At 42.0% G+C, this 15,642-nt stretch overlaps 1 protein-coding gene across 1 annotated transcript in view; it reads right to left on the reverse strand.

Annotated features, from left to right (window-relative positions):
- epha7 (EPH receptor A7) overlaps nucleotides 1-15,642 on the reverse strand; it is a 90,180-nt gene that overhangs the window by 52,615 nt on the left and 21,923 nt on the right. The window contains exons 4-5 of the mRNA XM_022764640.1: nucleotides 13,877-14,032; nucleotides 4,390-4,766 (exon numbers count right to left, since the gene is read on the reverse strand). Coding sequence (XP_022620361.1) covers nucleotides 4,390-4,766; nucleotides 13,877-14,032 — 533 coding nt within the window. The remainder of the gene's footprint in view (nucleotides 1-4,389; nucleotides 4,767-13,876; nucleotides 14,033-15,642) is intronic.

The raw sequence follows: 15,642 nt of genomic DNA on the forward strand, positions 1-15,642 counted from the left end.
AGGCCAATATATTTAACAGATTATGTTATAATATTATGTTTATTTTTTTAAATGACAGCCATGGCATTCTGAGACATTTCTACTCGCCACAGTCTAAATAATGCATCTGGCAACATCTGGCTACAGCCCCTGTTTTCAGCTCTGACTCACCCATGGAGCCTGTGAATACTTGAGAGCACAGCACAACTATTGTGAAAAGTTGCTATCTGAGTGTAACAGGCTTTGTGCTGTTGGCTAATACAAGCAGTCAACATTAAAATCAATTTCCACAGGCTCTTCCTTTCGCTCATTATACTGTTTATACCTCTTGCTGATCGCACCTAAACCCCATTTCACTGGTCTCGAGTTGAGTGTGTACGTGCAGCATGTACACATGTGTATGTATGTATGTACACACACACACACACACAGACACACACACACACACATACACACATACACACATACACTCAGGTCCTGTAGCCTTTCCCATAACCAATTTCAAATCCTATTTCAGTGCCCTTCTCCACAGTGATTTTTCCTGGCTCAGAGATGTGAACACCCGCTTGAATAAATATTAATGGTTATTCTATGAGCAGTGCCCACTCACAAGTGTGCTGGAAGAACAAAAGGCCTTGTTTACAAGTGCGCTCGAGGAAAGCTAAAGCGCGGAGGGCCCCTCGGAGGGTGGCTCTGTGGCACTGTTGACTCACAATGGAGTGCTGATTGAAACACACTCTTAACTTCCAGTGTATGGCGGCGGCAAAAAGCAGCGAAAAATCCTCAACATGACGAATCTCTATTCAACCACCGCGAGGACGGAGAAATCAAGCTTACGCACTTGCAGCCTCTACTTAAACTCATTTAAGACAGAGCTGAGGTGTAATTAGGTTTCTGGGAACAATAAGCACTCAGCACCTTGCGTAGCTCCAGCCTCTCGCTCCAGACATTTCCTTTAGTGTAATTAGGGGAGGTGTGAATTCCTCATCAGATGGATCACCATCTGCATTCACACAATGCGCGTTCATTCCCTCAGTCCCCAGCTAGGAGCCCATGTTCGCGCTGATTATCATGCAGGAGGTGGAGATGGGCGGGATGGAGGAGAGGGCTTCTCCTTTTTTTTTTTTTAAGGTTCTTTCAGTGCTATGGGGCTCCAGTGCCTCACCACGCAAAGGTTAATCAATTCTGAATGATGAGCCATAAAAGCTTTAATAATGCAGTCATTCTTTAATGAGCGGTCCTGCATGCTTACTCAGGAAGGAGCGTTTGTTTTAGGAAGCGCCCGACCTTCCAATTACAAAGCGCTCAAGCATTCCCTAACAGCCCGGAGAGCGCTGGACACAATGATGGTCCAGTGAGCAGGACAATGAGCCCTGCAGCGTGGAGCTAATGTCTGCTCAAGATGGGAAAGAGGAGGGAATCGCATCACAAGACCATCAACAACAACCCAATGCTGATTATTGACCTGCCACGGAACCGCATAGACAGGAAGTTGAGGTTGATGGATGGACCAACAAAGCATCCAATGTTCCACTGCTCGATTCGTACTGAGAGTCAACACTCGTTATTTTTAACCAGGACATGAAGTGTTCCCTAACTTTAACCCAGTAGTTCTGCAGTTAACCGTGAAGACCAACCCTAACGAAAAGCAAAACAGGTCGTTCTTGACCTTGAGCGGAGATAAATACATAGGTCACGTTATTAAAACTCAACCATGAAGAAAGCTAGTAAGTGGTCCTTGAGTGGAGACCGAACTGAGTAGTTTTTGTGCCAAACCTCCCCAAAATGGCCAGAATATGGTCATATGGGTGGTTTTCAAAGGCCAAGTTTTTTCTGTTGTTGTTTAGTTAGAAAACAGATTAATTTTAGTTCATGTTTCATAATAAAGCAAAACTTTCTGACAGGAATTTGGCAAACTAGTTGGAAAAAATCCTCCAGGGTTAGATTGCCATTGGGGAAATACTGACCTTCTATCAAGAATAACTCACATTAAATAACATAATAAGCCTATGCTGATTATCTTTCTGCATATTTAATTTATTCTTTTCAATGCTAATGTCTGTACTTTCAGCCTTTATCTAAAAGGTATTATTCTGTCCCAGAGCTGTTCTACCATTGAACAGATGGATTGGGGTGCCCTGGCTTGAAGAGCTGCTAACCCTAAAGGAATTTGATTAGTCTCGGTTTCGAAAGGGAATTTTTTTAGTTTTGCGTCATGGTTTAAATAGTGTTTCAGAGGCTGTTTCACCCCGATACCTTAAAACATTTCAGGAAAATTAAGGCATCTTTGTAATTGTTTAAATGAAAATGAATACATTTAGAGATACTGATGATTGATACCAAAACTTAATGGAATCGATCAACTAAATTATCAGTGACCTGTCCCACCCGGCCAATTACACTCATTACAGTGTTATAGCAATTAAAACGGTGCCACTTACACGAAATTATAAACATGACACCATCTTGGCCAAGCACGCCGCTCTCTTTCACAAAAGCTAATGGCTAAATATTCCGCCGGGTTAACTGAGTAATTGTCTGTTGTCGACATGCCAGGTATAATTATGAGTGACTCTACATGAGCGAGTGTTCATTTTATCTTCTTTTTTTTCTTCTTTTTTTTTTTTTCCTGGCTTGTTTCCTGCGGGTCATCCTCCCGCTGACGTCCTCGTGTCCTTGGCCGAGCAACCCCTCGGCACAGTCCAGCTTGTGTCACTGTCATGAACCGAGCTTTGCGAAATACATCATCCCTAACACTGTAACCCACACACGTTCTCAACAGAGAGCCGCTTTCTTTCTATCTTTCCCTCCCACAGATACACACATCTAGTACACTGACACATTTATGTCAGTGTACTAGATCTAGATCTAACACATCCAGTACACTGACATATTTATTTCTGTGTACTAGCTGTGGTAACAATCCTATAACCTATTCTCATGTATGTTTTCAAAGAGAAATTAGGATCATGATGATGTAAAAGCAGCAGGACATAATTGGCCATCATCACGTGGCAAAGGACAGGCGTAGATAGCCGGAAACAGAGGTTATATATCCAGCTAAAGCTTCAGTGCTCTCCCTCCATCTTTCTTTTAATCCCCGTCGTCAGAACATAGTCTTTTGGGCCAACTTTGTTACATGGATGCTCGAGCATGAAAAAGGAATCTTGTTGGGTGGATCCATAGAAATAATTAATCAAAAAAAAAGGCTTTAGAGTTTGTCACCGTAAAATACAGCATTTTAATTATAGTGGATCCCCTTGAGACTGAGCTGCAAATACAGTAGTAGCTCTTTAGGTACCGCTGGGAGTCTGCATCATTGCTGAGCTAATAATGTTTGCCACTGTAGTGCTGATATACACATTAAATTAATCTGGGTAATATGCATATTGGAAATATTATGGATCATATCAGACTATGATCATTAATGCTAATGGGGAATCATTACCATAGTTTGCATATGAGAGGTTTTTAAAATTAAACTGTCAATCACCATGTTGCTAATGTCTAATGCTCTCTCAGCTGGAGCAAAAGTTGAGTCCCATACTATCATATAGGATAACCTATAACCTGTAAGCTGTGCATGGACTGGTGTGAGCCAAATACTAACTTCATCTTTAAGAAAAGTCACTTTTCTCTATCTTCAATCAACCTATTGTCTCGTGTGTTAAGTCCAAAACTGCAGCCAGGTGAGCCTAACTTAGTAGCTGAAGAAACCTCTAAAAAGTTACTTTGGATAAAAGCATCTGCCAAATGAGTAAATGTAAATGTAATTAACAAAGTTGAACCTGTTTTACCTTAAAATGTAACCAGAGTAAAGCATTGAATTTCTTGTGAAACAGTTTAGCATCTTTGGTTATACTACTGGTTGCTAGGCACAAATTGTCATTTTTCCATCTGTTTGGTTTGTGTTTGGAACACACAAAAAAATAATGTAAGCCTAAAAAGTAAGCTTTAGATGAGTTGGTAAGTGTATTTTTGAACACTGAGAAGAGCAAGGCTAGCTGTTTCTTCCTATTTCCAGTTAATGCTAGGCTAATCGATTCTTGGCTCCAGCTCCGGACTTAACGCACTGACATCAGATTGGTATCGCTCTTCTCATCTAACTCGCGGAAAGATTGTAAATAACTGTATTTTCAAAAAGATGTTGAACTATGTCTGAAAGAACTGAAACCGAAAGAAACCGGAAGAAACAAAAACACAAATAGATACAAACCACGTGCCAAGTCAACGCTCTACAACAAAATGGTGTAGGGATCTGAGTTCGCAGGGGATGGGAAAACCAAAAAAAGTATAGCACACAAACTTGAAACAAACTTTGCGAATATCCAGAAAAGTTCAGAAGATCACACAGTAGTTCAATCAAAAAGTGCATCCCACAGAACATTGGGAGAAAATTCCATTATCAACATTATAAAAAAAAACCAAAACACTGATGTAATAGTCCTTACCTGCTTGACCAGTAGCGATGCTAACTGCCGCAAACAGCCTCTGCGTGCGGCTCAGGTCCGACACCCCATTGACAGCCTCCACCTCAAAAGTGTAGTTGGCATGGGCAAGCAGGTCCATGACGCTCACATAAGTGTCCACTAATCCTGACTGTGAGGGAGAGTATCCCACATTCGGCCCGCACGGTACGCACTCCTCGGGTTCCCAGCTGCAGCGGCGGCATACGACCCTGTAGCTGACGTCGTTGCGCCCGCCCGTGTCGGCCGGTGGGCTCCACTCCAGGCTAACGGTGGTCTGGTTGATGTTGTAGACTAGGTTCTGTGGCGCCGAGGGAGGTCCTGTCAGAGGTGGACACGGAGGAAACAGAATTAAATAACTGAGTGCCAAAGAAAGTGACAGCCAAGACTGTGCATTGACTGGATCTGTGCTTTCTCTGTTCTCCGAGAAAGAAAAAAAAAAAAACACTACGGGACATGCCAGGTCTAGCCCTAGAGCCAAACACTGACACTCAATTATAATAAGACTCAGATCCAGGGAAAAAAATGGTACAGGTACACAGAAAGGAAGTCAGCTTTGGCAGGCACCAAGGTCAGTGTAACGAGGCTGTGAAATCAAGCAGTGGAGCCCAGAGTTTCAAAGGAAGAATAATTTCAAAGTCAGAGTACGACAGCACCACAGTGCACCACATGTTTTTATGTCATTGTTATATATACACACATATATACTGTATATTTGTCTGTTTAATTGTGTATATGGGAATTATGATTCATACCTTACGTATCATTATGTTAAAACGAGCCATTAGGACTTCCTTAATTTTGTGATGTCACAACTGTACACACAACTAACTTTTTTTGCTGCTGTAACTTTAGTAACAACACAACACCTAGCGGCCACTCTGTCCTTTAGCTAGCAAGCTACAAGATGGACGCCAATATATCACTGCACAGCCTTCCTAAGGAGACTAACGTTTATTTTTTTTCTGAAATACCGGAGCATTTCACTCTGAATTTGACCATCTGTTTGGCTCATTTCAGCTCTGACTGACAATCACCAGTTGCATTTACTGGTGAGTTTTTCCAAGCAACGGTAGTAGGCATCCAATCCGTTACCTGTGGTTGGCCTGGCCATGCGTCACTCAGATAACAAACATGTAAAAGCATAGGAACTTTAACATATAAACGGTGATTAGTGTAGCCTTAAGGCAGCCCCATTTTTCATATTTTAATTTTGAAACAACGTAATGCTTTTTAACAGTGTAGTCGTGCATGCAAATATAGCCGCTGATTCATCCAGATGGTCTGAAGGCTTTGTTTACATAGCGACTGTTAACAGCATAAAATCTGCAGCTGCTATGGAAATGACTGAGACATGATTACATGGTGGGACAAATGCTTAGCAGGGAGTCAAAAGCCACAAACGGGCCTATCTCTAAGTCTTCCTGTTCTCCAAAAATATACAACCATCCCCCAGCTGGAGGCAGCGTCTTTACTGGTTTTCCTTGGAAAAGGTATATCATGTGGACAGCAGGACACTAAAAGTTAATGCCTACCAAAAAAAAAAAAAAAAGACTCAAAGCCTGGCTGACCCGCAGAATTTATGCACGAGATTTAAATCTGGATTATCACCTTCCTGTAACTGCCATATACAGTTTCACTTGACATATAATAACAACTACGCTCTATGGCATCAAACGTGAACACGACCACAGACCGTTCGCCTGTAAACGTTCACGTAATGGCGAGGAGATTAGCTCATCTCATAAAACAATGAATAACAAATGGCTGCTTTCATCTTTCAAATTCCAGCCTGTTGGCTTTTATGACCCATATGCTGATATAAATAAACCCCCTTCCCCCCAAACACAGTAAAGATTATATGACTTGTATTCTTTGTTTATGAACGTTGTGGAGAACGTCTTCATTTCTGGGAGATTTAAACTGCTCTCAGGAAATATTCTTTGAGGGAATCTCGGGGAGGGACCTCTCATTAAATTTGTCACATTAACTAACAAAATAGGTCATGCATATGCATAGAGCCAAAACTTCTATCACAATATTCATTAATACGGCACTTAGTTGTTTTTCCGTGTTCCCCCCATTAGAACCGAGGGCTCGGCGGAGACATCCATATTCATGATTATCGGGCGAGATAAGAGACAGACTGTGGACTGGGAAGATGAAAGAGCCACCTGTGGCAGGTGAAGTGGAGAGGAGTGACTGCTGATAGCGCCACTCGACTTCAGCCTTGGCACTGACACTCGACCCGTTGCTCTCAATCTTCCTCGCGGACAAAGGCAAGGTGCGCCTCGACACATACGCACACAGGAACACACCTTCCATTACTAAGTCCAAACCTCACAGATCTTTTATTTTTCCATTTCTATGGCCACGCTTATAACGCTGATAACACCTCATTTCGCTTGTGCCACTCTCATTTGAGTCTCAGGTGCCACAGATCAAAGTGGTGATTTCACAGCAACAAGAGACGAAAGGAAATGAGATTAGACTGTTCGTGGACCTGAGTGACCTTTGTCTTTTGTCTTGGGTTTTTTTTTTCCAGATGGACACAACCCTGCGAGTTTTGTGTTTCTTCCTTCAGAGACATCAGTATATGTTTCGACGTCGGTTTGTCTTAGGGACTGAAAACATTGCATCTCGACGACTTGTCTGAAAGCGAAGACTACAAAGAAGTTCTTGGAGAGAGATGAAGGCAGTGGGAGAAAGCTACGGAGGCAAACCTTTTAGCCAGCCACAAGTGTGGCCACTTGTAAATGGCATACACACTTTTCCCTTCAGATATGGTAAGATGACACACATCATGCTACCCAGTTTGTTTGAAGCACACTGAACCCCTCAGCTCCCTTTTCTTCTTCTTCTACCTTGGCGTCTCTTTGTTTCTCCGAATAGTCTCCGTCTGAACTCAGGAATACGAAACTCCTCTGCCCCCAATTCACCTGCAGCGCAGATTTGCACCGCATCCTGAGCCCTCCACTGTCTGTCTGTCTGCTCATCCTCATAGCTCAAGGGCTTGTCGTTCTCCCTCTTCCTTTTTACTCTTTTTTTCCCCTCTCACTCCCCCTCTCTGTCTTATCTTTCGTGTTCGCTCCTCTCACCCCTCCTCCCAGTCAAGTTTCATTTCACGGATTAGCCCGCCAGCCCCCACAGCCTGAAATGTCTCAATCACTTGCTAGCTTCCCTCCAACGCTGCCACTGTGACCAAGCATGAGCAAGCGTGAGTGTATGTGTGTGTGTGAGGGTATTTTTGTTGTGCATAAATATGGAATATGTGCATGCACAGTTCAAGTTGCCTGCTGAATCATTTGCATGCTAACATTGCACAGATTTAAAGCAGAATCTGTAATTTCGTGGAGTTAAAAAAAAAAAAAAAGAGCCTTCAACCACACCGATGTAACCGCTACATCTAATAATCTACCATATAGAAAACATGGTATAGCAGCAGATCGTTTTTAGGTCATTTCTCAAAGCCTATCTCCACTCTTTGTTGAGTTGCGAGACCTGACTAAATCCAAGCTTAGGAGAGAAGAATCCGGCGCTTATCGGCCTGGAGATGTGCTAAGGGCTGCCTTAACCCTCCGCAGCCTATTAGCAGGCTGTGCTCTAATTGGGGAACTGTGGGGAGAGGGGCGGCAGGGGTGAGTGGTATTCAAATCGCCCATGAGGTAATCCTCGCTCTACAAATGTGTGTTGTGACCCCGTGACCTAGCCTCTAATGATGTGGCTGCAGCAGAACCTGTATGAGGGGAAGCCATGCTGAAGAGGAGAAGGAGAGCTTGGAGAAGATGAGTTTTTTTTTTTCATTTTAGCTGAAGGGTTTCTGACTGCTGTTGTCATTATGACTAAAATTTCAATACTACTTCAACAACGCGCTGAAATCAATATTGGATTTGCCACTCGCACAAGATGTGTGCTGCAATCGGAAATTCAATTTCTCTAGGGAGTGTATGATGGTAAAAAAATAAATAAATAAAATAAAGTGAGCCATCACTAAGAAAGACTTTGTTAGAACAATACAAACATTTTTGTGTGCTTCAGCTGCATTAGCTTCGAGCATTGCTGATGAAAGCATTGTGCTACATGGAGCTCGGCCTCTTTTGTCATGTCAGTGAAACAATCCGTCTTAGAACGATGATCAAAGCCTTGTGAGTGTGATGTCTTAATATAAACTCTTGGTTATCCTTGTATGCGGCTCCTGTTTGCATGGCCTCATTTAATTACAATATGGGCAAGAGAAGTGCATGAGCATGACTGGGGCCAAGAGGCTTGATGTTTTGATCAGCAACATTTCCAATTATTGCATCCAAACTAAAGACTGACAAATGTCTTTATAGTGTATTTTCTTAAAGGTCCCGTATTTTATTTGGAGTTTTGATCCATAAGAAGATAAATTTGTGGTTTTAAGAACCAAAAACCATGTCAGTGTAGTTTTACATCTCCTCTCTCAGGCTTCTCTCTGGAGCTCTAGTAACAACAGGTCGGTGAGCCAATCAGAAGAGAGGAGGCCCTGAGACTCTCCTCTGATTGGCTGACTGTTTTCTGAATGATCCAATAAAAATAAAGCAGATTTCAGGTAAACACTGGGGTCCAGGTGGGCGGGGTTGGGGCATGTCTGAGAACGGTGACTGCTTTGTTGTGACATCACAAAGTTCCAGAAGTCCTGACGGCTGGTTTTAAGGCTCAGTTTCTGAATACAGGCTGTGTGCATTTCTCTGTGGACTGAGGCTTTGATACTTTCACAGTATTAATATAGAAGCTAGACCTGATCTATAATCACACTACACATGGACAGAGACCTTTATACAATAACAGACTTAAATTTTTAAAAAGGTGCCCATGGCTAATTTTTGTACCAGGGCGTCCCTGTTGGTAGATCCAGCCCTGACCAAAGTAACTGGTGAAATCTGGGGTCACGCTGACTTTACTTCAACAAGGTCTTTTGGGGCATAAACCTGGGAAGTCACGCCATCAGAAAAATTGTAAAAAAAAAACAAAAACAAAAAACAACCAAAAAACAGATTATTGAAAAAGATTGAAACTGAATGCACCCAAAATTGTTGATAAAAATACAATTTTTAATACAAAAACTGTGGAGAGTATAGTTTATAGACTATAAGACACAGGTGGATTACACCTGCATTTAATAATTATAATAATAATCTTAACATGAGTTCTGATTAGGGTTGGGTGATGTCCACCGTGCAACAATATCTACCATGAAACTTGAGATGGACAATGGTGAATTGAAGGGGGGGGGGTCTGAACATCGTGCCTACTCTCAGCCATCTGCGTTCCCTACTTCTGATATCTGGTGGCAACATTCTGCAGCCCTCCTCCACTCCCCCAGCCACTCCAGGCAGGATGGACCCTGTGACGGATATCAACTTGTTGAGGTGGCACATTTTTAGGGCGGTGGGGGTTTTGGGGAGGAGGAGACGACCACTCGCAACTGCTGCTCTCAGCCCCTCGCCTGCACCAGCACCGCTCACAGCTGTTGCATGATTGATGGCCACTCCCCAACCTGTCAACAACTCCACTCTGTGCCCCGGCTCTGGTAAAAATGCCTCCTCATAGCCGTTCCCCCTGTATGTATCTCATTTTCTCACAACTTTGCATATGAATGGCATGGACAAACATTCGTCAGACAAAAGCATTTCTTCTGTCCGCCCCCTCTCAACACATAGCACTTGGGAAACAACGTATTTGTAACTGTGTTTTTGGAACTTCTTCCCTCATCTTTATTCAGCACGGATTTTGGCTTTTCATGTCCCCACATTACATCTTCATCTCATTTCCTCTCAAATCCTCATAGACACATTCTTAATCTCTGTGTGCCAGAGATCCATCTCACTGTTTTGCTAAGGCCTACAATATGGTAGCTTTACAAACCCCTATTTAAAAAAAAACCTGTCAATCAAGCTATTTGTTCAGGCAGTGCAAATTCATTTTCAATTACTATTCTTTCCTGGTCTGGGTAAGGCTTGAAAAAAGGAAATCACAGTGACTATTGGTCACACCGACTTAATCCGGCGATGAATGAGGAAATGCACGTACAGAAATTGCACTGGGTGAATGAGGAGGACGGAGGAAGCTATTCATACAAGTTAAAAATACATATTTACATATAATGGTATGGGGTCGTCAAGTGTAGACCCGGAGTTAATGAAAATGAATAATGGAAAGTGTGCATTAGCCAGCTTCAGTAATTACTGCGCTACTTGGCCAAGGTGATTACCCAGAAGGGAACAGCCAGAGGACACTGCAAAGAAGAGGGAACTTTTCTCCTCGTCTAACCACTGCATGTGTGTCCTTTCCTTGATCAGTGGTAGACGTTCGAGAGCAGCATTAACATCCGATTAGGATGGTTGGAGAAGTGAGTAATGGAGCTGTCTTTTAGAATAAGATCTGTATGGTTGCTTATGTGCTACGCAGAGAGATTGGTGGTTTGTGGTCAGCGTCGGGCCTCAGTTTTGCTTAGCCTGAGTTATGTCCTTGTTTGTGTCAGACGGGTGACGGGAATGGAGTCAAACAGACGAGATCTCGGTTCGGTAAGGAATTTTAATGTGAACAAATTGAGCTCACTGATTTCCTTCCTGAGACACTAGTCATTTTTGAATTTCATAATGCTGCCATCTGTGATTCTTGAGTGCCTGCTCCCCTAAAGCAAGACTACGTAACTTGTATGGGATAATCTCCTTTACTTTCCTAGTGTCGATTGCTTCATTCTTTGGAAGCCTGACTAAAGGTCAGTTCAACCCCCATGCCCTTGGATGGATACGACACTGCGGACACGCTTCTACTCATACTGCAATCAGGGGTATGCGTAAAACAGACACATTCTACACAGCCACACTTGATAGGAATACTTGAGACCAACGATATGAACAGTAGATATATATGGAGCATGAAGCGTCCAGTTTACTTGTCTGGCGCATGCACAGTGGGTGTGCTAACACTGTGGACGGTCCACGCAGACTCAGACTAAGGAAGCCTTAATTTACTAGGTTTACTTCCATTTAAATGTTAATGCTAAATGTAGCGTAAAAGTAACACAAGTGGAGGAGAGTCATAAAGTCAGCTGACTTAGTAATGTCAGTCACACCACAGGTAAACACAACAATAGCCACCATATGCTCCTGCTCAGAACACGTGGGGAACGACTATAGCAGCAAAACCAACTTTTAATTTGAACCTCGAAAATTAGTCTTTTACCCGGTTTCAGTTTAAATGATAAGTGCTCGTGATATCTTCAAGTTGTTCGCAGGAAACCAGAGAAAAGGCTTAATACTTCCTGTTTTCTACTAGCAGGAAATGACCATGGCTGAATTAACACAATAGGGATGGGGGGGTGGGGGGGGGGCTGAAGGTGAAAATAAGCTTTGGGCCCCTATTGATCTCCCTCCCCACCCCACCCTGTTCCCTGCTCTGTAAATGTACCTGTCAATACCTGCTATTCAATCAATTAACACGAACCAGTTGTCACCCAAGAAACCAGGAGCTTTCTGGGGCAGCTTAAGTACACCAGCCTTTTAAATGGACGACCCCAGCAGTGGGTTGTGTTGATGATTCATGACTTCATATATTTGTTATTGGCGCTGTAGCCACAGTGTTCCCACCACAGTCCACTATTCTTTTTTTTTTATTCTTTTTTTTTAAGTGTAGCTCCTTAAACTGAGGCAGTTGTGTCCATCAACTTGCAGAATAAAATGTGATTATAGTCTTTATACCAGCACTTCAGGTTGACTTGTTTTGTCAGTTTCCCACAGTGGACACACTCTAGGCTCAAACCATAATTAGAATAAGTATGTAGTATGTGGCCGCTGTGACCATGTTAGCGCTGGAACAAAAACAAAATGGCTGAATCTGTGGACAGTTCAGGTAATGTACACAGACTAAGACTAATACGAAGAACATTGCTTCCGAATTTATCAAGCACACAGGCAGCTAAAAATGCAAAACAGGAGGCTGGTGTTTTGAAGATAGATAATGGTGTTGGGAAATCATAGCGCATTAATAATAGGAGATAGATAACTTTCTTACACAAGATATAATCTTAACACTTTTTTCTTGCATCCTTTTATCTCGCCCTGTGTTTTAATTAAATTCTTTTCTGCTGTTAATATATAATCCCTTATATCACAAACCTACAGCCATCAGAAATATAATTATTCTTCCTCGAGAGTGGAATTTAAAAAAAAAAAAAAAAAAATCTATATAAAAAGGTGCAAACATTTAAGGCTTCTGCCAAATAATTCATGCACACATCTGGCGGCATGAACACACCTGTGCACTGAGGACATGGTGAAGTAAATGGAAATGGCTTCAGGGCAAGAAATAGACAAGAGATGTTGCTCAACACACTCGCTTTACAGACACTCAATACTTCACAACAGCAAATCCAAAGTCCAGTCTGTGTAATCCTGTCTTTCGTTCTCTAGATTTAATGCATAGACAACCCAATGCAGCCATACAAAATTATGCTACTTGCATAACATTTCACCCTCTCTCTGTCTCACACACACACACACATTAGAGATTGTGACTTGGCCTACTTTGGGTCTTCAGGGAAAAAAGCGGCACCACTCAGGATGTGAACCAGGCATGCTTATTTTCCAGCATATACATTATCTGTTTTTGTTGTTTGTTTTTTTTGTTTTTTTTCAAATCAATGGAAAAATGGTACAAAATAAATGACCACAATCTGTGAATATGAATTTATCTGCTCCTCTTAACAGAGACATCAAAAATAGAAAGAGCGACATAAGTGTATATCTCGCCAGCGGGGCCGATCCAGGAGTCTTGTAATACATTATCAGCAGAATGAAGTCACACAGATAAGGTGCAGAGATTGTGTTTAGGGGGGGGCTGTTGACCTCCAGATAAAGCAGGGTGCTATAACGTTGGGTGCCTCTAACTAAAAAAAAAAAAAAAAAACATCCAGAAGCATCTTGAAATAAAATATATGTTTTATAATGGATTTGGAAGCAAATGGGCCGCACCCGTCAGACTGAACACCCCCAGGGCCTGTGTAAATAAGCCATCGATGGCTGTCACATAACTGTTACACTAGCCAGGGCAAATGAAGACGCAGGGTGCTGCCTGGGCTGCTGCCGCTGACTGTAATTGCAATCTTTCAGACGGGAAATGGCAAATTGCTCCTCTCATCATTAGCAACCGGCTAAGACAGAAAACAGACATGCAAGCCTGCAAACATAATTATAATGACATACTGGGAGGCAGACGAACTGCTGTGGAACACATCTGGGGCTTTCATGAGACCACGGCAGACTGACTGAACAGGTCGGGCCAGGGGAACCAGAATGTGTGTATGTGTGTTCCCCCCCCCCCTTCTCACATGTGCGACTGTTTAAATACAGATCCTGGCAAGTGGTCTGCGCTGTGTTTACCTAGCAACGGCATGGCAGACTTACTTGTGCAGGCCACAGATGGAGGGTCAGAGAGCGCTCGGTAGTAACCATCCTCGCAGTCGCAGCGCCAGGAGCCCTCACGGTCGTTGAAGCTGTGCGCTGGGCAGCGAGAGCACTGAAGGTCCTGGGAGGAAGACTTGTAGAAACCACGACCGCATGCTGTGGAAGAAAGATTTAAAAAACAAAAAAAAAAAGAGTAAGGTCACAGGAAAGAGACGACGGCAAAGACAAAAACATGAAGTTATAAACCCTGTTTGCACAAACAGTACAATATGGGACCTGATACAGTTTATCAGTCACCCCCAAATTAAATTTCAGTTCACTTTGTTTTGATTTTTTTTTTTTTATGTTTTTTGGGAATTTTTTAAAATAATATAAATGATATTATTGTATTTTACGTTTCAGGTGTAAGCGATGCTGCCACAAAGATTTATTTGACACACGTATTGTGAAAGCAAAGCAGTGAAATGAGGGTCAGACTTGAGGGACTGCAAAATTGCAAAAAATAAATACGTTTTCAATATTATAAAAAATATTGACTATTGCGATATATATATTTTCTAATATATAATTATACTACTGTATTTTATGTTCCAGCTATAAGTGATGCTGCCAATAAACAATTCAAAGTTTTATTTTTCACATGGTAAAGTACAACGTAAGCAAACAGTGAAATCAGGGTCTGACTCAACAGATTGTGTAAAATTTAAATGTGATGAAAATTACTAAGAAATATTGATAATATCAGATAATACTGAATATCATAATATTCAATAATATCCAATATCGTGATATATGATAAATTGCATGGAATCCCCATATTATACTGTTATACAGAATATAGATGTTGAATATTGTGATATTCATCATATACAATATTTAATATTATTGAATATCAAGCCGACTGCAAATCTGTGGCCAGACAGTGTTCCATCAGTTCTAGTCAAGGAGTCAGGAGTCAGTGGGGCCTCCAGCTCATTTGTACCCATGGGTTATCTAATGTGTTAATACAGCTGTGCTGATATTAAAAAAAAAAAACCCAAAAAACCCCAAAAGATAACCACCATTAAATTCAACAGGTACCTGGGAAATCTCACAGCAATTTTTATTTAGTAAACCCCAGCTGAGCCGGGTTCACACAGGATTATATCCACTGATGATCTCAGCAGTTACAACAAATCACTGAATGTCTCGGGGTGATATTAGTCCTGCGCAAACACAGCCTGAAAGAGTCTTCACTTCACACCTGAATTCCCATTATAAGGAGGGCATGACAGAACAAACCATTGTGTTCTCATCTCGAAGCAGCCAGTGATTTGAATGAACCTGCCCCCCTCGGGCTTCATCAAGCAGGCTGAGCCATGAAACAGTGTCATGTCGAAGCATACGCCCAGGGATAAACTACAAGCTCTTATTTTTGAGGGGAAAATAACGCTATTTTTAATTCTGACGAATCCTCCAGTCAGTAAAGGGGGCCGGCTTTGTTTATAACATGTCTTATCTCTGAGAGGAAACATTCTTCTGTAGAGCACAGAGATAAGACCACATATCCACCACAAGCATGTGGATCATTTCTACATTTTACCTTTGACCAAGAATGTATACAGACCCAACGACTGATATGACTAATCAAGAAAGACTCATGACTGTCTGAGAGAAAGGAAGTAATGACAAAGACATTCTGATTCACAGTAACCTCAATCTGAATCTCACTGTATTTGACAAGTTAATGTTTGAAGGTTTTGATACTCATAAGACGATATGTTTGT

This window comes from Seriola dumerili, unplaced genomic scaffold (assembly GCF_002260705.1).
Source record: "Seriola dumerili isolate Sdu_G_001 unplaced genomic scaffold, Sdu_1.0 BDQW01000025.1, whole genome shotgun sequence".
NCBI classification, from domain to species: Eukaryota; Metazoa; Chordata; class Actinopteri; order Carangiformes; family Carangidae; genus Seriola; species Seriola dumerili.